This window comes from Sciurus carolinensis, unplaced genomic scaffold (genome assembly GCF_902686445.1).
Source record: "Sciurus carolinensis unplaced genomic scaffold, mSciCar1.2, whole genome shotgun sequence".
Lineage (NCBI taxonomy): Eukaryota > Metazoa > Chordata > Mammalia > Rodentia > Sciuridae > Sciurus > Sciurus carolinensis.
The window spans coordinates 462,751-490,350 of NW_025920219.1; the positions used below are offsets into that span (position 1 = coordinate 462,751).

The following is a 27,600-nucleotide window of genomic DNA, read 5'->3' on the forward strand; positions in this document are numbered from 1 at the left end:
TATACAGATTCAATGCAATTCCAATTAAAATCCCAATGATGTACCTTGCAGAAATAGAGCAAGCAATTATGAAATTCATTTGGAAGAATAAAAAACCTAGAATAGCTAAAGCAATCCTCAGTAGCAAGAGCGAAGCAGGGGGTATTGCAATACCAGATCTTCAACTCTACTGCAAAGCAATAGTAACAAAAATGGCATGGTATTGGTACCAAAATAGACAGGTAGATCAATGGTACAGAATAGAGGACATGGACACAAACCTGAATAAATACAATTTTCTCATACTAGACAAAGGTTCCAAAAGTATGCAATGGAGGAAAGATAGCCTCTTCAACAAATGGTGCTGGGAAAACTGGAAAACCATATGCAATAGAATGAAATTAAACCCCTATCTCTCACCCTACACAAAACTCAACTCAAATGGATCAAGGACCTCGGAATCAGACCAGAGACCCTGCATCTTATAGAAGAAAAAGTAGGTCCAAATCTTCAACTTGTTGGCTTAGGATCAGACTTCCTTAACAGGACTCCCATAGCACAAGAAATAAAAGCAAGAATCAACAACTGGGATAGATTCAAACTAAAAAGCTTTCTCTCAGCAAGGAAACTATCAGAAATGTGAAGAGAGAGCCTACGGAGTGGGAGAATATCTTTGCCAACCATACCTCAGATAGAGCGCTAATTTCCAGAATCTATAAAGAACTCAAAAATTCTACACGAAGAATACAAATAATCCAATCAACAAATGGTCTAAGGAAATGAACAGACACTTCACAGAAGAAGATGTACAAGTAATCAACAGATATATGAAGAATGTTCAACATCCCTAGTAATAAGAGAAATGCAAATCAAACTACCCTAAGATTTCATCTCACCCCAATTAGAATCGCGATTATCAAGAATACAAGCAACAATAGGTGTTGGCGAGGATGTGGTGAAAAAGGAACACTCATACATTGCTGGTGGGGTTGCAAATTAGTGCAGCCACTCTGGAAAGCAGTGTGGAGATTCCTCAGAAAGCTTGAAATGGAAACACCATTGACCCAGCTATCCCACTCCTTGGCCTATACCCAAAGGACTTAAAATCAGCATACTACAGAGATACGGCCACATCAATGTTCATTGCTGCTCAAGTCACCATAGCCAGATTGTGGAACCAACCTAGATGCCCTTCAGTTGATGAATGGATAAAGAAACTGTGGCATATTATACAGTGGAATATTACTCCGCAATGAAGAATGATAAAATTATGGCATTTGTAGGCACAATGGACGAAATTGGAGAATATCATGCTAAGTGAGATAAGCCAATCTCAAAAAACTAAAGGACGAATGATCTCGCTTATAAGCGGATGAGGACATATAATGGGGGGTGGGAGGGGTTAGCATTAGGTTTAGGGTTAGGTTTAGGGTTAGGGATAAGGAGAGCGGTAAGAATGAAGGAATGAAGGACTGTATAGAGGGAAAAGAGGGGTGGGAGGGGTGGGGGGGAAGGGAAAAAAAAAAACATCATTGCCCTATGTAAACGTATGATTACACAAATGGTATGCCTGGCCTCTATGTACAAATAGAGAAACAACAAGACCTTTATTTTATTCATTTATTTACATGTGGTGTTGAGAATTGAACCCAGTGCCTCACACATGCTAGGCAAGTGCTACCACTGAGCCACAATCTCAGTCCCTGAATTCTAAATTTGAGAGAAAAGTATGACTGGGTTAAAGTTGTATTTATCCATCTAAATGACTACATACCTTAATATAGTTGAGCCTGGTTTCCTATCAGAAAATGGAAGCAACAGTGTCTGTTTAATGCTTATGTTTGGGGGTATAAAAAGTGTAAAGCAAAAGTAAAGAATCCACACAGTTTGTAGCTTCTACTGTACACTTCCACTTTTATTTTTTTTAATTATTATTATTATTTTTTTTGAGTACAAGTATCACATGGAGCTAGATTTCAATGCCAGCTTCTCGGATTTTCACCTAGGCACTGTTAATAAGAGATGCTGACACTTTGTCTTAGTCTGCCAGGGTTGCTATAATGAATTATCAAAGACGCTGGTTTAAGCAATAAACATTTATTTCTCATGCTTCTGAAGGCTAGAAAGTCCAAAATCAAAGTGCCATCAGGTACAGTGTTTGCTGGCAGCTGGCTTCTTGGTTGTCTTCTTCTTGTGTCCTCACATGACAGAAAGAAGAGAAAGTGAGGAATGTCTTTTCTTATAAGGGTTTCACCTTAATGGACTAGTTTCCTCGCAAAAGCTTTACCTCCTAATACTTTTCCATTGGGAGTTAGGGTTTGAAGAACCAAATACACAATCCATGAAAGAGTCTGTGACCTTCCTCCTATTGGGACTTAAGGGCCTCCTTGTGGAATGACCATGAAGCAGCTAACAAGAAGTGATTCAGGATCAAGAAAGGTAACCCTCAGTTTATTTTCTTTGGTTTAAGTAGAACTTCCTCAGTCACAACTAGCATGGTCAGCAAGTCCTAATACAGAGGATTTTCCCATAATAGAAAAAGGACACTAGATATCAAATTCTCAACAAAAGAAAGGAGGTCCATCCATCCAGTCACTACCACCCACATCATCACCGGTTATTGCCAGTGCCTTGACTATGAAATGATCTTGTTAATGTACTTCCACCAGGAGCCTCCTAGTCTAGTTTCCTACCAAGCCCATGCTGACTATGCGTGTCAGTTTACTTTGCGACTACTTCCTCCATGGGAAACTCGTCCTTGATGCTTAATGTTCAACCCTGGGCACTTCCTGATTATCCTTCATTATAGTCCTTGTTTTGTTTTGTTTTGTTTTGTTTTTTTATTTGTTCTTGTTGCTGTGATCCGAAGGACTGGCAAGAACAACGTAGAGGAGGAAAAGTTTATTTGGGTTAATGGTTTCAGAGGTTCAGTCCATGGTTAAATGACTCCATAGCTCTAAGCCCAAGATGAGGCAGAACATCATGGCAGAAGCATATGGCAGAAGAAAGCAGCTCAGGACTCAGTGTGACCAGGAAGCAGAAAGAGAGAAAGAGAGAGCTCCACTCACCAAGGACAAGTTATGAACCCCAAATGTACACCCACAGTGACCTACTTCCTCCTACCACACCCCATTCATCTACAGCTACCACCCAGTTAATCCATATCAATGAATTTAACCACTAAGTAGATTAAAACTCTTACAATCTAATCGTTTCAATTCTGAATATTTTTATCTTGTCTCTCACTTGCCCTTTTGGGGGACACCTCATACCTAAACCATAACACCCTTCTTGGACATGACTACAAACATGTTGATACAGAATCTTAAAGCCTAGTGACCCATGATTATGCCTGTCACCACCTTTGACATTCTTCCTAGCCTTTGGAGGATCTTTAAATTATAATTTTTAAGCCCCTCCCAATAAAATTTCCATTGTTTCTTTTACAGGAAGTTTTTATGAGCTTATGTAAGGGTTTGCAATCATACTAGCTTGCATTTAAACCCACAAAATGAACCCAACTTTAAAAAGACAAGGTCATGACTACCTTCTTCAAGATATAGAAAATCCTTATTCTCTAATAAATCTAAAATGAAAGTAAGAAAAAACAAAAGAATCAACATATACCTCTAAATATGACTAGATTAACCTATTACATTGATTTCTGAGTAAGCCTTACAGAAGACAATAACCAATTCATTCATACTTTATGCGTATACTTATTGGACAATTATACATATGCAAGGTACATTCTGAGGTACAAGGGGAAAAATAAAAAAATATGAGGTCATTCTCTCCCCCTCAGTATGTAAAACTTAGAAACATGTTAATGTTTGTGTCATGGTTAAAAGGTATGGCTATGGAGCATCTTTGTCCTATTTGACCAAAGACTTTATTCCTTTCTATGTGAATGAAGATCATCATACTAGGTTCTTGTTGCAAACTTAAATGAATAAATATTTCATGCCAGACATTGTTCTGACCACTTGTACAACTCAGACACTATAGAGTCATGATAATGATGTAGATGAGGTAAAGAGGACACTTTGTAGAGGCACAGTGTAACTCTAGAGGGGGAGGCTCAGGGGAAAGTCAAGAGAATAAGAGAGAAATTGTTCCTAAGAAGTTTTTAGTCTAAAAAGGGAAACCCTGTATGCAGAGCAATTTATATGTAAAAGTGAAAGGGGCCCCCAGAGATAGTCAAATAAAGCATTTTGATAGTTCAGAAGAGTGAAGGATTTAGCTTAGGAATCAACTTGAATATGTGTCAGATTGGGTTAGGGAATATGTTGGAGAGTCATAGGAATGGACTTGCCTGACTGAGTGTGTGGGTAAAGAAAAGAGTTGGGAAAATTGGAGTTCTGGGTGATTTTTATAAAATGACTATTCAAAACAATTTAAAAAAATTTTTCATTTTACTAAAATAAGTTCCAAAGTCATAAACCTGAAGCATAGGGGTTCTTTCCTATTTATAGTTCCACCTGTGAACATTTCCCAGGATCATGCTTTTTCTTCAAGGTAATACTCTTGTCCAATTTCAATATCAATGTCTCCTCATATCAAAAACCTTGTTTTAGCTGTATATCTGCCTCTCCTGGGTTCTTCAGTATTTCCGTTTCACCTACAGCATTTTATCATGTCATTCGGTAGCTGTTTAATTTTCTCCCTTCCCACAAGTCTGCCTTTCAAGAAAACAAGAATCTTTTAGCTAGTTTCCCTGGTTTCAAAAAGAAGGCATGATGTGTAACAGGATCTTCATAAAAAAAATCCCAAAATAGTGAAGTTTTCATGTAGGAGAGAGAGACCCAATTTACCTCCATTTTAGCTACATCATGGATGGCAACAACTATAAGGTCATATATGTTGTATATGTTAGTAAACACATGCTTTTAAGAAATCTCTTTGAAAGATTTTAGATCTACATTACTGTAGATCTTGTAATGACTGTCAAATCAAACCTGTTTCATTTGGGTTGTTCTTTTCCCAATAGCTCCATTGACTCAATGGCTCTTCCCTTTGCTAGCTTTCAGAAATGTCATAGGGTTCTGTCTTTCCCTTTAGAAAGGGGTAGCAATCACACAGGCTATCATAATTTCTAAATGTCCTCGATTTTAACTGGAAAAGAAAGCTATTCTAAAAGTAATCAGTCATTATAGTGGAAATAGTCTTATGCTCATGCATCTTGGCCTTAAATCTATACTTTATCAAACGTAAATTAAGTAGCCTATTCCAGAGAGCCGAGGAGCATGGCTCAATCAATGTCCCTCACCAAGGAAAGACTGATGGTATATTATCTTTACGGAGCCTCAAGAACATAAGGCAAATAGTACTATTCTTATATTTAACTTTAGGAAACTGAGTCACTGATTTAAGAGGAAAATTCTTGCTTTGTAAGAGTATCAAGTCATGAATGTAGAATATGACCTCGGTCTTTTAATAAGATGACATCAACAGAAACTTCCAACATTATAATTGTAGAATGTGTGTGTGTCTGTGTGTTTCTTTTAAACTATATTTTTCTACCTTCTTGAAAATAATTACCACAAAAGTTTGCAGATTTCTATAATAAAGAGATGCCAGGTGAATAGATTGCTAACGGAAACTCTAACTCTCCTGCACATTCTTGTACATTTCACATCTAACTCAATATGTGGCACACTGTCCCTGCTATACATGTAGACATCCTGGGAGTGTGAGTAAAGGAATGAGTTCATATAATAAAACCGAATGAGTGAAATTGCCACCTACTGCAGGCCTTACACATTACAGGAGTCACTGCAATATCACTGGTAGAATAATTTTGCAAGGTCAGGATTGATATAGCTGCCAGTCTAAAGCAGAGATGATGCCAGTTTAGTTCTCAAGTATTTATAGGATTTCATTCCATGGGTAACAGATACACTAGGATTGCTGGGAGTAGGCAGTCTATGCAAAGAAAATACCTTTTTTTTTTTTTTTTTTCCTGGAGTGTTAGAAAAGAGTCCTCTCAATTCTGAAAGGGTTTATTTATGCACACAGAACTGTAAAACAGGAAGCTTATTAGTTTTCACAACCAGGTCTCCAATCATCCTCATTATCAGTTTGCAGGCCACCGTCCTAGCATTGTTCCTGAGGGCTGTAGAAGATACTTTCCTCCTGTGCATAGTAAACATGGGTGATATTTTACAATCACACATTTTCATATAGTATTTTCCATTTCTCTCACCCAATGCACATTACAGATGTTCACTGGAATGATGCATGGGTGAATAGAATATATCTGTGTGCTCAACTGCATTTTCTGAAGTATTTTAATTGTTTCTGAAAGTTTCAGGCTCATTCTGAAAACACAATGTTAAGTGCGTATGGGTGTTTCATTAAGTTACACAACTGTTTAGATCTCTAGTGTTATTTCCCCAGTTTATGTTCCAAATCATGAAGCCAGAAAAATGACAGGATGCATTTCTGTGTTGTCCCTCCACGTGACTGCCGTTAAGAATCTGTCCCTGTTTCCATAATAAATTCAATTTGGAGCATGTGGAATTTGGCAGCAATGTTTCACTACCAGCAGAGAGTTGGCATGGGAAGAGAACACCCAGTGAGCAATGGTTAGGTCTTTGCAAAAAAAAGATAAAAGGGGAACTGATCATTGAGGTCCTCATTGTGTGGTATATGTCTTAAAATGTTCTGAAGTGAAATAATGAGTACACACTGCCTCTGCTTCTTATTCCGTTGACTTTTTTTAGTGGAAAGATTGATCACCTACGAAACAGAAGGGGCTATTCTACTATCATTTTGCATGATTTTCCTCCTTAAGCAAGAGTAAATTCAGACTAGAAGTTGCTGGAAGGAAGCAGAACTCCTGTCTTCCAGCTTGCAGTTCAACGGTCAGTTGGAGTGGCTCACTATTTATTTTCCCCAGCACATGGCTGGGGAAGGAATCTCCAAGCATAGGGTTAAATTTTAAAAGGTCCTAATTTTTACTGATCCATGTATAATCCTCATCATTATGTAAAGACCCCCTAAGGCGTCCCTTGGAGGTTTGGATATTTGGCATGTGTCTTCTATAATTAAGAAGCAAAACTGAAAAATACTGGTAGGATTTAGGCCATGTTTCCCACTGGGAAAATTTGTTTGATGCCCCATCTGAAGAAATGAATGTGGAGGCCACAGTTTCAGCTAGAGAGATGGAAATGAAAATGCAAGGGCTGCCTGCATGCATTTCTAAGCTTTTTCCTTAATCACAGAAGGATTGTGTTCTGTTGTAACTGAAGAAATAAGAAATAAACCAACACAAAACCTACAGAAATACATGCCAGTCATGTAAGAAAGTATCCGAAAGCATTGTTTATAAAACTAAAAAGTAATGAATTTGGTACAACACATTGTAAACATCCAGCTTCAGCTTCTAGTAAGTGTTAATTTAAATGTCAACAAGTTATACAGGTCCTATGAAATTATTGTTCGACTATACAACAGCAACCAAAAACAGGTTGTCATGGCAATACCAGTGTCCCAGTACCTATTGTGTTGCACTGAACTTGGAAGAATTAATAAGGGGGATGAGAAAAGCTGGGGTGAACGTTTAGTTTTATTAAACAATGAAAATAATGGAGTTGCATCATTCCTATGTCCTGTTAGAGCCATGATGCTTGGGTTGATTAAATGTTCAGGTAAATCATTTTCAGGTGACAATGACAGACATTCTGCCCATGCATTGTACATACTGAACTTGGAACAGGGGAGCTAGAAGTTCAAATCAAAAGTTTGAAGATAAGAGTTGGGGACTGGGATTGCAGGCTTTTCTGAATTTCAGCTATTGTAAAAGTCGAGCTTTATTTTCCCACCTGCTCTTAGAATGCTTAGTCTCTAAAAAATGGATTGCAAACGACTCCTTGCAAATGGGGTTGGTGTTCTTTTCATCATAATAGTTTTAGCTTTTCCAGTGTGCACATTTTCACGCTGCACCAAACCTTTGTTTTCCTGCTTGGGTGTCAGCTCCAGCATTTTTCTTTCTGAATAATGTGCACAATCGGTGTGCTGACTGGCTCATAAAAAAAGTATAGCCTAGCTAACAGAGCTGCACTACCCAAACCCCAACATCTTATTTTCCCGAAGGCCTTTCATCTTAGTTTGTCAGCAAACTGGAATCTCTAATCTGAAGAGGAACATCTTTGATGGTTAATTTTGCTTGTAGTGTTTGCTGTCAGGATTGGAGGAAAATATGAGTCTTGCCATTAATGGGAGGAAACTTTCAGGTGTGGCAAGAGGCAAAAGATATTGTAGATCCTCTGTTGTTAATTAAAATCCAAGCAGCATATTGACAGATTCCACTTAAACAAGAAATGAAATGCAGAAAAATGGGTTTGTTTAAAGGAGAATTCACCTTGGAATTGACGTATTCATATTTGACTTGATACTAGCAGACTGAATTGTGGTGACAGGGATCATTTTTGTTGACAACAGCTGGAAATACAACAGCTATATTATTATAATTAGGATCAGCATCAAGTTGGATTATAATAGGGGCTTTCTTGGAGAAATGGCACAGTGTCAAATTTATAGTCACTAGCTAAATGAGTCTCTTGTATCCTCGACAAAGGGACAAAAACAGTTCCAAATGAAAACACAAACAAAGAATCCTGGTTGTTATATTTCCTGGGTATTACTCAGGGTCTTATTTATCACACACCAACAGTTGCTGCTCTGAAGAAACATTATCCTGCAAGGTTTACACTTTTCAATTTACCTCCGCGGTCTGCATTCTGCATGCATTTCCATGGAGAAGCCTACGCTGCAGCTTGACTAGAAATGTTTTCTGCTGCAAGATTAACCTCAAAGCATCCATTTCCCCCTTTACGGGTAATCACTTGACAAATGCTTCCACAAAACCTCCACACACATCTATTCCAGTGTACAGGTGCATCAACAGTCTTGAATCACTCTTAGGAGAAATATCATCTTTGACAGAAAGGAGTGCTGCCTTTTCATTTCCAGATGCCTGAAGTTGAAGGGTGTGGATTTCTAGGAAGCCAGACGTCAGGCAGTGTATCCCAGATGAGTGGGTGGATAAAAGCTTGCCTTAGCCCTTGTTTTAGTCAGCTTTTCCATCTCTGTGACCAAAGACATGACGAAAACAATGTAGAGGAGGAAAAGTTTATTTTGACACACGGTCTCAGAGTTCATGATCAGCTGACTCCATTGCTCTGTGCCCAAGGTCAGGCAGAACATCATGGCAGAAAGGTGTGGTGGAGGAAGGTGCTCAAAACATGGCAACAGGAAGTAGAGAGAGAACTCTGCTTACCAGGGTCAAAATATATACTCCAAAGGCACACTATCAGTGACCTATATCCTCCAGCCACAATCTACCTGCCTAAAATTACCACACAGTTAATCCATATCAGCGAATGAATACACCAATTAGGTCACGCCTCTCATACTTGGATTCATTTCACTGCTGAAAATTCTTACAGTGTCTCATGCATGAGCCTTTGGGTGATACTTCATATCCAAACCGTCAGAGCCTGTGCTGGGGCCCAGCCCTGTAGCTCATCTTGGCACTTGTGTGAGATTTGCTTGGGTGGGAGAGGTGACATTCCTGTGAATGCCATCCATCCAAATAACATCAAGCAACTTGGTACTAATGGTGTGCCTGATGCTTACTATGTTAAATACTTTTAATTTTTCAGCCTGGATTCATTTTATCCCAAAGAAGAAAATCCTGTGAAATACATTGGAGAGAAGAATGTAAGACTATGTGTCTTGCTGAGCTTACTTTTGGGCAGTTTTACTAATTAAATCGCTTTCTTAAAAAGCACTTTTCATTGACATATACTTGTACATATTTATGAGGTAGATTGTAAGATTGTGACTTTTGATTTGTGTACCTCTTCGGAAAGGATCAACTCAGGGGAATTAACCTTAAGTTTTTCACATGAAAAATATTGTGCTACAGAACACCAAAACTTATTCCTCCCATCTAACATTCTTATTGTTATATTTGCAAGCCTCCTTTTAGTGTGGTTTTCCCTCAAATATATGGAAATTTATTACTTTTAAAGCTATTATGCAAAAATGACAATTATAAATTAAAACATCTACCATCACTTCAAACTTAAAAGTCGAGTTTATTATTCAGTTTCATCTGTATAAACATATAATGTACTTATCACAAGAATGACAGTAAGTTCTTAATAGCATCATATCAATAACTTCAGTATTCTTTGCATTAATAATTGCATTTAATCATCTCAACAAATTTCTGTCATGACAACTACCACCTTCCTTTTCACAGATTATGGAACCAAAGATTGGAAAAGTTTTGTTATTTAGTCAAGTACAAACAATTAGTAAAATTTGGAGATGGAATATGAAACACATATTCAAGACAGTTTGACTCCAAATTTATTCTCTCAGTCACTCCCATAAGCTTCCTATAACCTCATTTGATCCTCACAAAAATGTTTGAGGTTTGCATAACAAAAATGATCATCTTTGCCTATGAAAAAGCTGAATCACAGAGCATTTAAATGATAGAAACTTGGCCCTTTACTCCTGAGCCAGTAATGTGATGGGATGCCTCTTACCATAAGATACGATCACGTTACAATAAGCACAAAAATGGAAATGATTAAATGATTATCATCAGCATTGCGATAGTAAACTCCCCAGAAAGTATTCTCATCTTCCATTTAACAAGAAAAGGCCTTCATGTTTCTTTCTGCAGTGTGAATGATTTAACAATGCTTCACTTTACAAACAAGTCTGAATAAGAATCTTCCCAAAGTAATCATGATAGAAATTAATGTCTCTAGGGAGAAGAGGTGAAAACATTTTTTTAAAGTTGAATGCCTACAACATGTGTGTCGAATGGTGGCTTTACCGTGTAATTACCTGAGAAGATTTTTGAAAACACTCTCCCAGTGTCTCCATCTTATTGTGGAAAAGGACCCCAGGAATCTATTGTCCGAAGCTAGAGTCTGATCCAGAGGCAAAGTTGTTGCTCATAGGCTTAGCATGTGACAATTTTTGTACTAGGAACTAACATATATTATTTTGTTTACCTCTAAAAATAACACAAAAAACTCTACACCAAGAATGCAAATAATCCAATCGACAAATGGGCTAAGGAAATGAATAGACACTTCACAGAAGAAGATCTACAAGCAATCAACAAACATATGGAAAAATGTTCAACATCTCTAGTAATAAGAGAAATGCAAATCAAAACTACCCTAAGATTTCATCTCACCCCAATTAGAATGGCGATTATCAAGAACACAAGCAACAACAGGTGTTGGCGAGACTGTGGGGAGAAAGGTACACTCATACATTGCTGGTGGGGCTGCAAATTAGTGCAGCCACTCTGGAAAGCAGTGTGGAGACTCCTTAGAAAACTTGGAATGGAACCACCATTTGACCCAGCTATCCCACTCCTTGGCCTATACCCAAAGGACTTAAAATCAGCATATTACAGAGATACAGCCACATCAATGTTCATAGCTGCTCAGTTCACAATAGCCAGATTGTGGAACCAACCTAGATGTCCTTCAATTGATGAATGGATAAAGAAACTGTGGTATATATACACAATGGAATATTACTCAGCCATAAAGAATGATAAAATTATGGCATTTGCAGGCAAATGAATGAAATTGGAGAATATCATGCTAAGTGAGATAAGCCAATCTCAAAAAACTAAAGTACAAATGATATCGCTAATAGGTGGATGATGACACATAATGGGGGGTGGGAGGGGTTAATGTTAGGGTTAGAGTTAGGGTTAGGGAGGGGGACAAGAATGGAGGAAGGAAGGACTGTATAGAGGGAAAAGAGGAGTGGGAGGGGTGGGGGGAAGGGAAAAAATAACAGAATGAATCAAACAACATTACCCTATGTAAATTTATGATTACACAAATGGTATGCCTTTACGCCATGTACAAACAGAGAAACAACATGTATCCCATTTGTTTGCAGTAAAAATAAATAAATAAAAAAACTAAAAATAACACAAAATATATATTGTAGATTTTATACTGAGAATCAGGTAAAAAAGATTAAGATAAGTGTTTCAGAACAAGTTTGAACCATTTTTTATGTAAAAACCATTAACTCTACACTGCTATTTGTTCTTTTTCTTTAACATTTTTGAACTATTTTAGACCCATAGAAAAGTTGTAAAAATAGTTACTGTATATCCCTTCTTAGTCCATGTCTTGGTGCTGTAATGGCATGGCAGGTACTGGATAAACTTATGAAGGACAAATATTTATTTTCTCATATTTGGAGACAATGGGTAGTCCAACATCGAGGTGCTGGCATTTGGTGAGGACCTTCTTGCTTCATCCTCTGGAGTGAAGACACATTATGTTCTCTCATGGCAGAGAGTGGACTGGCCAGAGAGATGAGTTCCCCACCATCCAGTAGTGTATGAGGACACTGAATCCCATTAACAAGTCAAGGACTCTGGTGGCCTAATCGCCTCTTAAAGGCCCTCTCTCTCAATACTATCACATCAGCACCTCCTGAATTTTGTATGCAACACATTCAAACCCAGGCCCTCCTTACTCTACCTTCAGTGGAGCATATTAGTACAAGGATCAAACCATGGAAATTAGCACAGGTATCTGTTTTTATCATCATTTCCCAGTGTTAATGTTTTGTCACTGATTAAAGTAGACTTCTGCTGTAAACCTGTAATTAGTTCTCCTAGTTTAAAAAAAAATCTGAGGGGGCGATTGAACCTAGGGGTGCTTTGCCACTGAGTACACCACCAGACCTTCTTACTTCTTGTATTTAATTAATTAATTATTTATTTATTTATCGTAATGCTAATTGAACTTGAGGTACTTCATGACTGAGTTATGTCCACATTCCTTTTCATTTTTTATTTTGAGATAGGATCCTGCTAAGTTACTGAGGCTGACCTCTCAAACTTGCCATCCCCCTGCCTCAGCTTTTCAAATTGCTGGTATTACAGGTGCAGTCTAGCAGTTCTCCTATTCTTCTCTGTTTATCTCCAATTAAATCTGGGAGCTCTAACAGCAGGAGTGGCCCCCAAACATAGGACTGATCTTTACTTGAAATATCCTCTCTGCTGCTTCACAACAGTGAAACCAGTGCTCTCCATTCCGACACTCAAATGTTGCTTTAGCTCAAATCTCCACCCTTAGCTTTGATAACTGATTTTTCCTCTCATCACCTTTTTTCTTGTTATCTTTCTTTCACCTAGAAGGTTTTGCCTCCAATTCTTCTACATCTATGTAATTTCAAATCACTACAAATAATTGTGCTTTTATTTGTTCATTTTTGCTAGCAAGATTGATGAGTTTTGATTTAGACACGTGTTCATGCGTGTATGCACACATATGTGGTGTGGATATATATTATTCCCAGTGTATGGTGGAGTGTGCTACACAAGAGGCATTCAGTGCAATTTTTTGTTAACTGTATATTTTGTAGAATCTCAAAATCATCATTCCAAGTAAAAATTTCAATTTTATAGGGTTATTGAATGCTCCAAAATATCATTACATTTACTTGAATAGTGACTGCAATTCAAACATTTCAAAAGGATTTTGATTGGCAAGATATTGCAAGACCTTACCTTTTTCAGATATCACTGAGGTGTGCTACTCATATACACACTGTATCTCCGTTAGGATTGAAACACTTCCCCAGGTGCTGGGAATGTGGAAAGTTCACAACCCTAGGCTATCCATCAGATCCTGCAACCACCTCACAGTTGCCCTCTTCCAAAATGACTGCCTGGCCCCAGGCCAGTGCTGCATGCTCAGGGGAGAGCTCATACTCCACGGGTCCTCAGTGCTGCAGTTTGAAGGACAGGTCCCATCTCTCAATGGGCAGCCCAGTTCTAGAGCTGAGATAGAGTGCACAGAGGCCTGCATGGTCATTGTCTCACAGCTCTGGTACTCCTGCCCGGTCCCCACACAGATGGATGCAGAGCACTGTCCAATAGAAATTCTGCAAGAAATCGATCTCAGCATCTGTTTTCCAAGAAAGTGCTCTATGACACCTACCATTCTTTAAATCCTCGGATACCTTATTCACTCAAACTTGTGTACAGATAGTAAATGTGTATTCAAAATCATGATTCTGACACAGGGGAGAAAGGCATTGGCCCTGTGCACATAAACCATGATTCTTGTTATCACTCCAGACTTCTCCAAGTTATCCCAATGTTCAGAAATTCCCAAAATGTCCCATGGTCACTACTTTGCCTTTACTGTGCTTGACACATTTTGGGGGACTCCTTCCCTACCATACTCCTCGTTAAAATTAACTTGCCTTCAATAATTTAACTTAGATGCATCCTGTCTCAGCAACCTATCCTTGACCACCCTGTCTATGCTGCACCAAGTGAGTTTTCCCTCCTTGGTGCTATTATAGTCACCTCAATTTCTACCCAAATTTGTCTGTTTCCTTCTTTTCCTTCCCACCACCAAACTGTAAGCTTCTTGAGTGTAGATGTTTTGTCTTAAAATATATACTCCAGTTCAGGCAAGACATGTGTTCCATTGTTGAATGAATAAATGAATAAAAAGAAGAAGATTAATGTGGAAAAAAAAGATTTTAATTCTATTATCCATAGGCCTAATTATCTAAGCATGCTGATTAATTGGTAGTACCGATCTAATTTTATATTCTGAGGAATTAAATATGATGGAATAAAATATTCCTTTGATATTTCTGTATAACTTTTTCAGCAGCCAATTTTTTTCCAGGTACTTTCAGTTGTGTTTTTGCAAAACTTAAATGCTACATGCTATATTATATTATTAACCTTATGTTTCAAATTCCTTTGATATGATTCCTTTGCATATTCTCCAAGCCAACATGAATCTAATAGGTATTTTTAAAATGAAAACTACAAAGGAATCTGAAATAATACAGACGCTGAAAGGGCCCTCTTTGTATAGTACTCCAGCCTAGCCAGTACCATTGCCTTTAAAAGACTTGAGTGTTGTTGAAGTTAGAACACAGCAGTTTATTTCCTCTTTTTGAAAGAGATTTCTTTCCTTCTTTATTCCCACACATGGATTTCTGTATGATATGCTTGGTGAAATTTAGTTCTTGGCAAAGAATAATGTGCTAATTATCACTTTTTTTTCTTCTCTTTTTTATTAGGTACGTCTGTCACTAATGTAACAGCTACAGATGCTGATGACCCAGTTTATGGTAACAGTGCAAAGCTGGTTTATAGTATCTTGGAAGGGCAGCCTTATTTTTCCATTGAGCCTGAAACAGGTTTGTGGCCTACATTTTTAATTCTATTTACCATGTTTGTGCTTCAGGGAAACACTTTTCTTGGGATTTGGATTATGAAATATTCTGGTTAAGTATGTCATCACCTGTACTCCTACTATTTGAAAGTGCACTGTGAGGTCTGCAGTACATCTTACAACCATTTTGATACTGACGAAAACAAATGGCAGAGTCTTTGCAGAACACCACCTATTTCAAAGACGTTCTGACATGATTTTTCTTGCTGGAATAAGAGGTAAAAGGTACTTATGCATCAGAGTGGTGTAAATATAGTTTCAGTCCTTCATAGGCTGTATGGTACTTGTTAAGTTACTTCTTAAGTTTCAAGTCACACATCTATAAAATGGGCATGGAACCTACCTCCTAGTGTTAGAATGAAGATCAGATAAAGCAATAAATATAGACATGCAGCATATGGCACAGGGAAATCATTCAATGTATGTTAGATGTTATTACCTTTGCCATTAGAGTCCTCATTTGTAAAATAGAATACTGATATTTGCCCTTTAGAGTTCTTATGAGTGTATTTTCTATTCAATATTAATTACAGCCAGTACTCTGAGTTGGTACAACTTTTATAAATGATGAAGTAAGTTATTCTAAAAACAAACAAATAAAAATAAAAATAAAAATAAAAACATGTAAACATCTGTTTTGGTAAATAACTTCATAGAAACAATAGATTTTGTACCTGAAGAGGTATTTTTCCAATTTTTTTAAATTTAACAATATATTAAGAGAATAGCTCTTAAATCCTGTGGGATTTTGTTGTAGCATGTTTTAAAATTATTAATAACAACATTATTCTTAAAAATGATTTTTAATAAGAAGTATTAGAACCAGTACCTTTTTGTATTTTTCTTCTGTGTCTGGTGGTTTTGTCTACAAATTTCTGTTATGAGGTGCAACTTAAGAACAGACCGATCACCACTGAGAAATCCAAATTTGAGAGTCTTTATTAAGCTAGCCAGCTGACTGTCTCACACAATGCCCCCAAAAATGGCTATTGGGAGAACATCCTCGACCATAGGGTTGTAGGGGTTCTTATACCAAAAATCACATCAATCATAAGTGTCCGTTGCTATGATTCAAAATTACAAACTAACATCATGAGATCATCAAGAGAGGGGGAAGTGGGTCAAAATTACCCTGACCTAGGTACAAACTAAAGAATGTTTACTAACATCCACACAATCACTGTTCACATGGTACATTGTTTAGGAGCAATAGGAATCAAAAGACAGCAACTTTTCATTACATGAGAATTGTCATTTTGTATTGCTAAACATGTCACGCTAAGTAACCGATGATGGGTACAGAGGCAGGTTGTTCCCATGGGAGAAGCTAAGCAATTGTTGATGGGTACAGAGGCAGGGTTTTCCCACGGGACAAGCTTATTTCCTACATAACATGGAGTCTCAGAGCAAAATGGAGTCTGTTTAGTCATTCCCCTTAGAGTCTGGTCTATAACACTCCCACAGAGCCAGATCTGTCAGCCCATCACATTTTCCAAATAGAAAAATTCAATATATGGTATGTGCACACACACCTGCACATATATTATTTATTTAATTTTAGCATTATTGAGATAAATCTCCATGACTTGCCATTAAGTCAATTATTAATTAAATTAAAAATTTAAAGTTTCTCTGTGCTTTTTTTTAAATTCAAGGAGTAAAATCCTCATGCATTTCAAAGTAAGAAAAAGTACATTTATTCATAAGTAGGTCATGGCTTAAAATTGAACTTAGATTTGGAAACAGGAAGGCACTCTTATAAAGTGCATTAATTGCAGGTATGATTATATATTCTTCCTCAGTCAGGAAGGAAACATGTCATAAATTCTATCTCATTGGGCCCCTGGATCACCCTGGAGAAGTGGCAGAGCAAGCAATCAGCTCCAGGTTTTAAGAGAATAGGAAGTCTGGAGATGTCCTATTACTTGGTCAAAGTTAGAGTGGCAGAGTTGGGAGCAGACTTAGGAATTGCCTCCAGGTCCCTAATTTCAAAGCTACTGTCTGATTTCTTTGAACTTGACTTCACCTTTCATAGTCAATAATTATGGTACAGGGGCTTCTTAAGACAGCAGTGTGCTAATTGCCTAAGTGCAGTTGAATAGTGTTCTTCTTCCCTCCTTGGCTGTTTGTTCACTGAGTCTTTTTGTTCATCTTTCTGACTATAATATAGATGTTAATCCAGCAGATTTCTTTTGAGCATTCACTATGTGTCAGGCACTGAATTAAACATAGGGAGAAAAAAAAAACATAGAGGCTGGTCTGAGTTTGCAAATATCTCACGATCCATTTTGGAAGACAGATTTTTCTTTCAACATAAATAAAGGAAGCATGGTGATTCCATTTAAATAATTCATATCTTAAGAATAAATCATGGTGATATGTAGATAATTAAAGTCCCCTCCCTGCTAGTTAGAAGATTTGGGCAATTTTAGGCTTTATTGATATATAAGTATATCTATATGTGTATGTGTATATATATATACACACACATGCACAAATATATATCTCCATTTTTTTAATTAAATGTTGTCAGTCACATCTAATATTACATCTTTACTCAGCATAAATAGTATCTAAACACTCAATTTTAACTTTATAATTTACAATATGAAACATATAAAAGTATCTGATTTATATTTTAGAAGATGATTTATCCCAGCACTATCATGTATAATGTTATGGAGAGAAATTATGCTTGAATAATTCACATAGTAGTTGCTTAATAAATGTTGGGTGAGTAAGGTTGCAGTTTTAACTAAAGCAGTCATAAAAAGTTGGTAATCGGCAAAGAGTAAGCCTGTGTTCTATAGCCGAAACTGACATATATATGATTGAAATCTAAAGAGTTTGGTGTAAATACCTGAATAATTATACTTGGCATGTGTTCAAATGAAAGTGGAAAGTATTTCATTGTTCCCTTAGATTATAAATTTGATTCTTTGAGACCCCTTCTTTCTTTGTCTTTTCTGAAACTGATATGAATGTGTGTGTGTGTGTGTGTGTGTGTGTGTGAGAGAGAGAGAGAGAGAGAGAGAGAATCAGAGCCATGCAGAAACAGATGGAGAACACTGTTTAAAATTTTTCTATTAGAAAAATATAGAAAAAAATGGACAGAGAGCACGGAACATTTGGACTTTTAATTTTGTGAACATATGGAATTTAATACACTTTCTGGTGACCAAAAGATGTGTATCACTTAAGTAATTTGTGAAATAGATGCTGAGACAGAGTTAGCAGTACAAGTGACTTATTCTTATTGGGGATTTATGTCTATGAAAGATAAAGGAGGTAGGAAAAAGCCTGTGCAGAGAAGTCCCCCATATCAGATGCAGATCTGCTATACAAGCAAGGACAGAGGAAGAAGAAGCAGGATAAAGTAATGTGGGTCTGACAACATCTTGGCCAAACCCATGGGGATTCTTGGAGCAAAAATGACCTTAGGAGTCCCAAGTTGCAGAAAAGGGGCCAGGCTGTCTCACACCCACCATGCCCAGTCACTGACTGACAAGAGAGGGGCTTGCTTGAATTCCTCAGCTGATCGCATTCCTTGGCAAGTTCTTGAAATTCACGCAGTGAGCCTCTGGCTGTCACAGCATCCACACTGAAAGAAAAGAGATAGCAACTTCTTACCATACCGAATAAGTGAATATAATGTTAAAAACCAATAATATGCAGGATTGTGCTTGGTGAATAAACTGGTGGTGGGAGTTTTAGTAGGTTTTAGTAGGTACATGTATTTTTAACACATGTATGCCCTGCCTCAAAATTATTAGGATGGTTCACTAATTTTGACCAGACACTTAAAATTCTAGTACCATAGAGAAAATTTCACGGATGAGCAGACTCCTTATATAAGACTAACGTGCTTCTGAAAGAGAGCCTAAAACATTGACTCCGTACTTGATTGGTCTGCCCGAGACTCCATAAAGTAACACCCACAGTGTTCCTGGGACATAAAATACTGGCTCTGTACTGGTGGACATTGCCACTTAGGTGGGCTTATCCTCCATTCCATTTACCCCAAGATGCTGGCCAATCCAGGAAACATTAGACCTGTAGCTAGAGTGGTCAAGGCCATAGTAGTGAATCCTCCCTCCCAGGCTATCCAATGCTGCCACCTTCATCATCTTCACAGAGAAGACAGTTGTCCATAGACCACTGTCATCGGATTCTTGATGCTAGAATATTTTCAATAAGGAAAAAAGAAACAAAATCCTTTATGTATCTTGCTTATTCCTGACAAGAAAGCTCTGAGCAGCACTCTCAACTTGGGAAGAAATAAATTCTGCTGCCCCCTTGCTTACTGCATTCCCACTTTATGGAATTATGTTCTGTTGTCATAACAATCTCTCTGCCTTAGGGAGAGCTCCTTTGCTTATTTCAGGTATCAGCTTCGGACCACAGAGAGATTTGATGTTTGTTCTATTTAATTTTCTTGTTTGAGCTTAACTAAATCAGTAATTGTCTTGTCTATAGACTCTTTGTATTTTAAAGTCAGTTGCCATACTCAGAATATATAGTCTGGGAAAGAATGAAGCTTGTCTTATTTGTTGATTTTGTATTCCTATTCCTAGGAGGTTGTCTGGCACCTAAAAGTATGTGAATATGTTGCTGAGAGAAAAGAAAGGATGAGGGAGAGGGAGGAAGAGAATAGAAGCAACGGAAAGATAGAGAGTTGAAGTAAGAGCAAATTATTAGACAGAGAAAAACTTGCTCATAATTCATAGAAAAGGTGTTAAAAGATCCCTCTGGGAAATTCTATTGTGTATTCTCTTTCTGTTTCTCTGATAAAAAGAATATATTTTAACTTCAAGTATTACCACTTTTTGTTTGAAATTCATATAGGACAAACACTTATGCCATTTTCAAATCTAATATTGTGCCTTAAGTATCCAAGGCAGCACAATACTGTTCTTGTGTTGCAAAAATGAGCTGTGAGACCATGATAATCACTGGCCCAGATTACCTTCTAGGTCACGTGGGAAGGAAGATTCAGGGTCCAGTAAATGAGAAAGGTATGGATATTAATGTATCTTCCTATTTCAGAGGTCCTTGTAATAGCACTACTATTTCTACTGTTAATAATAATGACATCAACAATAAAAAAAAATATTGTGTTTGTACATCCTCCCCGTTTGACAGAGCACTAAACCAACTTGCAGAGGGAAGAATTTCTGTCTCCATTTGCAAATGATAGAATCCTGTTTCAGAAAGAACAAGGTAAAATGTCGTCCCCATTTTTAGATGAAATTCTCTGTCAAATTATAACAACAGAATGGGAACAAGAACATAAGCAGCCACCTCACTTATTGAACACTTATTATGTTCTTGGCACTGTGCTAATCGTGTTTGCATGCATTATCGAATTTTTATTAACTTATTCCACACACTATTTGAAAGGAGGTGGTAATGTCATCTCAGTTTTACTGATTAGAGAACAGTCAGACTTGATCCATTTCTTGCCGAAGGTGTTTGAAGCATGATTTAAAGTGAAACTGATTGATTCCACATCCTAATTTTTTGACATTCTCTTGTACTCCCATTTGACTTCCAATGTAGCTCATGCCAGGGTACGTTACTAGTTTGGTGAGAAACCTATAGAACTTGGAAGCAGACCTTACACATAGGCACAGGAAACAGTGTACTGTCGGAGATGTTAGGCAGTAGTAATTGTACGATGAATCGTCATTTTTATGAATAGCTTTTATTATTGCACTTCAAAGGCTGAAAATAGCTTATTCGAATTCTAAAAATGCTTTCTTTTTTTAAATGCCTGTTCCCTCCCTGCCACCCCCCAAACCATATGTTTTCTTGTAACATTTTGGGCACAGACTGGGAGAGATGTGGCATTTATTAAAAAGCACTAATTTGAGGATAGTAGCGAGGAAACACTTGTGGTCCATCCTAAGTCATTGAAGATAGAAAGTAAATGAAATGTGAAACAAGTGCATAATAAATGCTTAATTATCTAAGGAAAACAGGGTAAAATTTCAGGACAGTCCAAACTTTGCTCCAGGCAACCCAGAGTATGAAAAATCACCTGTTTAAAAATAAACTAACTTAATTCATTGACCTTTTTTTGAAACTCAGACTATCTTTCTTCATTGGCTACAAATAACATTTGTCTCTGTGTAACCTGTAAAAAAAGAGCTAAGGGGAAAAATACTGCTTGGGGGAAAAAAAATCCATGTAATGAATGGTTCTCTTTTAGAAAAATCTAGATAATACATGGAGTCTTCATGGAATGCCTTCACAGAATTGAGTCATTTTTAAGCCTTCTGAGTCAAAGTGATAAATTGCAAACACACTGGGTGTCTTTTTAATCAGGATTGCATAGATTACCGTTTCTACTGCCAAGGGACCAGCTAAAGAATTTGCTTACTGCAGTTCTTTAAGAATCAGTATTCAGATAAATTCAGGCAGACCCACAATGCTGAGATATATATTGATAGTTGGGAATGTCTTCATATTTCACATTAATTGGCATTTGGTCATCATTTATATTCTAAGTCATGTTTCAGGCACTAGAGGTGAAGTGCTATGAATGATACATACTGAATATATATTAAAAATTGTGAGATTTAACTATACAACATTATATCATACACAAAATATATATGTACATGTCTGTGTGTATATATATATATATATATATATATATATATATATATATATAAAATCTTGGTCTCATGATATAGGGATAAAGGGGTGTCAAGTAAGCAAACTTGAGTGGAAAGAGGAGACAGATGCTTCCTAGATGCTTCCTAGTTTCTTCCTGGAAGCTGTACCTCTTGCCTTATTCAACAGATGCCACCATCTAATTATTGGGAAATAATAGCTGTGGCATAGTTGAGACGTGAGAGTATGCCCACAGGTTCTATATAGGAATAAATCACAAGTTCAGCCTGTCCTCTGAAGATGGCTTATGTGTCTTCCTCCTTCCTACAGCAGTGACATTGCACTCATGGGAATGGCACGTAATTCTAAGGACCACCATCTATCATATCCTGTTCTGCACATTTGAGGGAAGCAAGTTGCTCTTTATTGGTTACCTACTCTGTGCTGTTTCTGCAGCTTTCTCAGTAACTATGTAAAATGGGTGTTACCATCCTCTATCTTTACTTTGCATGAAAATAAATAAAAGTACTGGGTAGATTAACTTCTGGAAAGTTAGTAAAAGTCAGCGGAGTTGGGCTTTGTGATCATATCTGTCCACTTTCACATTCTGCGGTATTAAACTTCGTATGTGCAAATGCAGGCGATTGTGAGGAGAGGCAGGGAAAAATCAATGAGTTCAGAAGAAAAAAGGAGAAAGAAAAGGAACAGAGAGAGTGCTATAACACTTTGATGCTCTCATTTAAATTAAGGTTTATTTCCAATTAAGCAAATAATTACTTATTAATCATCTCCACTCTCAGGGACAAAAAGATGTATGAAATAGACATAGACCTGAATTTGTAGAGTTCACAGAAATTACAGAGCTACTAAATAATTAGGTTCATAACTGTTTATGCTATAAGTGGATATTTTCTTGTTTATTGCCCAAAGGGCTGTGAGGAAAACATGTAAGGTAATAAAATAGATGGTTATGGATTGTTATTTGAATAATAGAGTTGGATTTCATGCAAGGAGAGTGGGAAAATTAACAGAATGTTCTTGAATAACTAGAGTAATTAGTTCAGATTCATTCCATGTGGAGGATTCAGGTGATTGTGGTGGGGGAGCCGAAGGTAGGTCTATTTGCAAACAAAAGTCAGAATCAGCAAAATCAGTCATCATCCCTCAAAATCTTTCCACTTACCGTAGAATTCTGATTTAAAAGCAATCCTAAACCTAATACTGAAAATATAATGGAAATTTTTTTCCCTTATGGTTAGAAAATTATGTGAGTATATCATGGAAGTAAAGGAATATTTCCACTTATACTTTTTAAAAAAATGCTTGAAGAATAAACAGGTTTGTCAAAGTCCTATTTACCTGCTATTTTGTTTAGAACAAGCAGAAAGGACCCAATTTTTGAGTTTCCATGAGAAGGGACTAAGAACTCTGTGGCTATATAAATAAAACAAAGAAAAAACTAAAAGATATGATTTAGGCATTATGCTAGAGTCACTTTATAGTGTGTGATTATGTGTAATTTACCATTCAAAGTCTTATGCCTGATTATTTTATTATAAGCGAGGCAGGTTTTTTTTTTTTCTTTTAGTTCATTCTATTTTATTTTTTAGTACAAGAGATTGAACCCAGGTGCACTTATCCACTGAGCCTCACTCCCAACACTTTTTTTATTTTCTGTTTTGAGTTAGGGAATCGCCACTAAGTTGTTGAGACTGGCTTTGAACTTGTGATCCTCCAGCCTTTGCCTCCTGAGCTGCTACAATTACAGGAGTGCACCTCTGCACCCAGCTTAGGCTATTTTATATGACCATGAAAACCATAAATTTGGAATTTAGTAAATTTGCAATTTTAGTGTTCACAAGTTTAGAGTTGAAGTGGTTGGTAAATGTAAGCATAGCTAAAATTGTGCATATGTGTGTGTGTGTGTGTGTGTGTGTGTGTGTGTGTATCTGTACACATACATACGTGGAGAGTTTCCTTAAAGGTACTTTCCTTGTGTGGTAAAGTTTTATTGTATGTGAAAACACCATTGGAACCTTTCTTTCCATTCCATTAAGTACAATAGTCTTGCTATGGTATTGTCTGTCTTAGAAGCCACCTTTGCACTCTGACACCTGGTATCTCTTAAAGACAGAAATTGAGATTGCCTAGTTTTAATGAAAATATTTTTTAAAAGAACTATATTTGCATGATGGAACAACAAAAATTTTATGTCTTTTTTTTCACTAAATGGAGTACAAATTAGCAACCCTGCACAGATAAGGATAATAGAAGACACTGTGTGCCAAGCCTTGGACAGTAAAGCTCTAAAACATTTAGTAATCGAAAGAACTGGGAAGGGTTCTTGCTGGTCCTCAAATCCTCCTTTGCAAATGGGGTCAAGGAAAGAAGTGGTTCCACAAAGTTCTTACAAAATTAACTTTGTTCTCTCTCTGTGACATCAGTTGAAACATTGGAGTTTAGATCTGAGGCACTATCCAGGTAGCATTCTTAACAACATATTTTACTAACTTTACAAAGTCCTACCTTTAAAAATCTTTCCCTTATGTGGTTACTGCACAAAAATTATAAATAATCAGGTAACGAGAAGATGTTTGTAAATGTAGTACGGGTTGTAGGCTTTTTGTTAGTATATATTTCTGGAATTGTCTTTCAATAGTTAGAAGGAAAATATCTACCCCCTACCATGTTCTATTGTCCATCCACCAATTATATCAAATTGCAATAATTAAATATTAGAATCACCATAGAAAATCTATTCCTATATGACATCACTTTCTATATTGTTTGAAAATAGACTTGGGGGAAAATACATTTTAAAAAAATATTTATTTACAACTCATATGAATGGTAAAGTAATAAGACTTCTACAGTCTGGAAAATAGTTACTGAAGACTTTTTAATTAAAGTAAATGGGGGGAAATGCTAGAAGGAAGCAAAGGGCAGACATGAGTTTTTATTACATCCAGATATTTGTTTTGAACAAAGCTAAGTCCCTGCATGGTCAGTGCTGCTGAGAGAAGGATTCAAGGTGGTTGATGAGTGGTTTTGAATTTTAGAGGAAACAACACTGTGTGAGGTCATCAATGTGAACTTCAGAGGCAGGTTCAACTGTTGCCCTAACATTCCTTAGATCCATGACCTTGACTAAGACATTTCATGTCCCCAAATCTTCATTCTCTATATATTAAGGGGGAATGATCATAGCTACTTTTCAGTACTCTTATAGGGTTCAAATGGAGATATTCAGCATATAGCTTCCACTGAGTTTCCTTACTTCTAAAATTAGAATTTACACTGAAGTGCATTAGCTCATGCCACCCACTTGGATTTGTATCCTTCAATTCTGGGCCACACCATGTATGTGTGCCTGTATGTGTGTGTGAGCACACATGTACTGGGGATTGAACCAAGGTCTCGTGCTTGCTAGGCAATTGCTCTACCACTGAGCCACATCCCCAATCCAGGGCCACAGTGGAACTGAAAATTATTGATAACATAGATCTCTGGTTTGAAAATAAATTTGGATGGAAAGTTGAGTTTTGTCCTGTTTAATACAAAATAAAACCACCCTTATTGTTTTGATGGAGCATCCCTTCAGTACAGGACCAGAGGGCTCATATCTGGTATTCAGACATAGGAGCAACTGATCAGAAGTGGCATTTCTAAACCACTCCTCACCCTATCCCGCCCCCCCCCAGTAGATCCTGCTTCTGCATATTTGCTGCACTAGTGCATTTGTTGAGTTGACTAAGGACTGTCTTCCTCTGCACTGACTACCAACACCTGTCTCTGAGTCAATTTGCCTCATTGTTCAATGCAACCATTTCAATAAATGTCAAGGTGCTGAATTTCCACATGTGCAAATATTTATGTAAGAATGAGAATAAGCACAACAGTAATTTGATTCTAAGGTATTCAGAATGTTTCACAGGCATAAATTAATGACACCACACAGCTCACTGTTAAGTAGGGCAGTACCATTTGGGTTCTTGAGCATTCTGGGGCCAGAGTTTTCCATCGTGAAGGTGAAGAGGTGCAAAAAGTCAGCTCTAATCTTCCATGCATCTTCAGAAGACATCTGCAGAAAGTATTACTTGTGTGTGTTTATATGGAGTTTCTGCCTGAGTTCATTTTGTGCTGCTGTAACAGAACATTGCAGACTAGCTAATTTATAATGAACATAAATTTATTTTCTCACAATTCAAGAGACTAGGAAGTCCAGGATCAAGGCCATGGTATCTGGCAAGGGTCTTGATTACTGCATATTAAGATACCAATTACCAGAAAGGGAAAGACAGACAAAAGTAAAAGACAAATGCGGGTCAAATTTGTCACTTTCAAAGAAACCTCCTCCTGTGTTAACAGCATTAATCCATTCCTGGGGACTAAGCCGCCATGACCAAATCATCTCTTAAAAGTTGCCCTCTTAATGTTGCAGGGACAATTAAATTTCAACATGTGTTTTGGAAGGGACAAACAGTCAAACCATAGAAATTTCTTATAAGCTCATAGAGGAAAAATATATTTACTAAAGCTTTGAGTCAATGAAAATATTAAAATTCACTGAGAGACTGTTACTTACCAAGTACTGTTTTAGGGGCTGAGTCAACTTTGATTCACAGGAAAAGTCAATTTGTTTTTTGTCTCTTTGCTCCTAGTGGAATTCATGTAGGCAGAGGCTTCGATGGTTGGGTAAGAGAGAATAGGAGTGCCAACAGAGAGTGGTTGTTATTTTGCAAAGGCTGTTCAGGGAACTCTCACTAGTAATTTGACATTGGACAAAAGATATTATAGTGCTGTTTTTACAAATGAAGAGAGAATTAAAGAGATAAAGTGACTTGCTCATGGTCACACTGTCTATGATGTGCAACTGGGGTAGGTGCTGAGATTCTTATTTTAGGACTACCCTTTTATGACATGGAATGATGGAAAAAACTTATATATGGTATGGTGGTACTTATCAAAGTGCTCAGGGTAGTAAGCAAGGTGTTAGTCATATATTTTGGAGTGGGAAAGCTTTGAGCAAGATATTTTTACAGTAAAAAGGATGTTTAAAGCCTGGGAGACCAAATTTCAACTAAGTGAAGAAATCAAAGCAGATTCAAACATAAAAACAAAAGAACCTGTAGAAAGAAAATTTGGTCTGATAGATGTTACAAGAGAGTGATGCACAACATGATAGCTGTGTTCAAAATAGGAAGGCATTAATTTGCTTTTCAGCAGCTGTTGAATTTGTATTGCGGTATTTGCATCATTGTTTGGTGGACAAGAGACCTGTGCCCTATTTTTCTTTACACCTTCAACCCTTAGTTCAGGACCTATCTCCTTGGAAATACTCTCTCAAAGGCCATCACTTTGAATGACATTATCCAATCTTACACAAAGATGAAGAACTAAAGGGAGTAGAAGTTAACTTGACTTCTCTTGCCCTGCTGTGGGTGTGTAAAAAACTAGAGCTAAGTTAGGAGTGTTTTGACAGAGTAAACACATATGAAAAATCACAAAGGAAAAAACAAATGTTGATTTTATTTATTAGTTTCCTGATTCCCTCCCATAGTTTTTCTTTGGATATTAAGTTCACCTATACTAGAAATAAACCCATAGAATTCCTTTATTGTATGATATCATTTGCATGCATAAAGACCAGGAGGTTTATGGAATTTTATTTGCCTCTAAATATATTAAAGAAAAAACAACAACTAATTTTACAGTTTGAGAA

The 27,600-nt window shown here is 37.1% G+C and overlaps 1 protein-coding gene across 2 annotated transcripts in view; it reads left to right on the plus strand.

Moving 5' to 3' along the window:
* LOC124975173 (cadherin-8-like) overlaps positions 1-20,445 on the plus strand; it is a 111,693-nt gene extending 91,248 nt beyond the window's left edge. For both annotated transcript variants that reach the window (XM_047538029.1, XM_047538030.1), the window contains exons 4-5: positions 15,106-15,225; positions 20,403-20,445. In XM_047538029.1, the coding sequence (XP_047393985.1) occupies positions 15,106-15,225; positions 20,403-20,410 (128 nt within the window). In that variant the 3' untranslated portion in view covers positions 20,411-20,445. The remainder of the gene's footprint in view (positions 1-15,105; positions 15,226-20,402) is intronic.
* Positions 20,446-27,600: the final 7,155 nt, after the last annotated feature.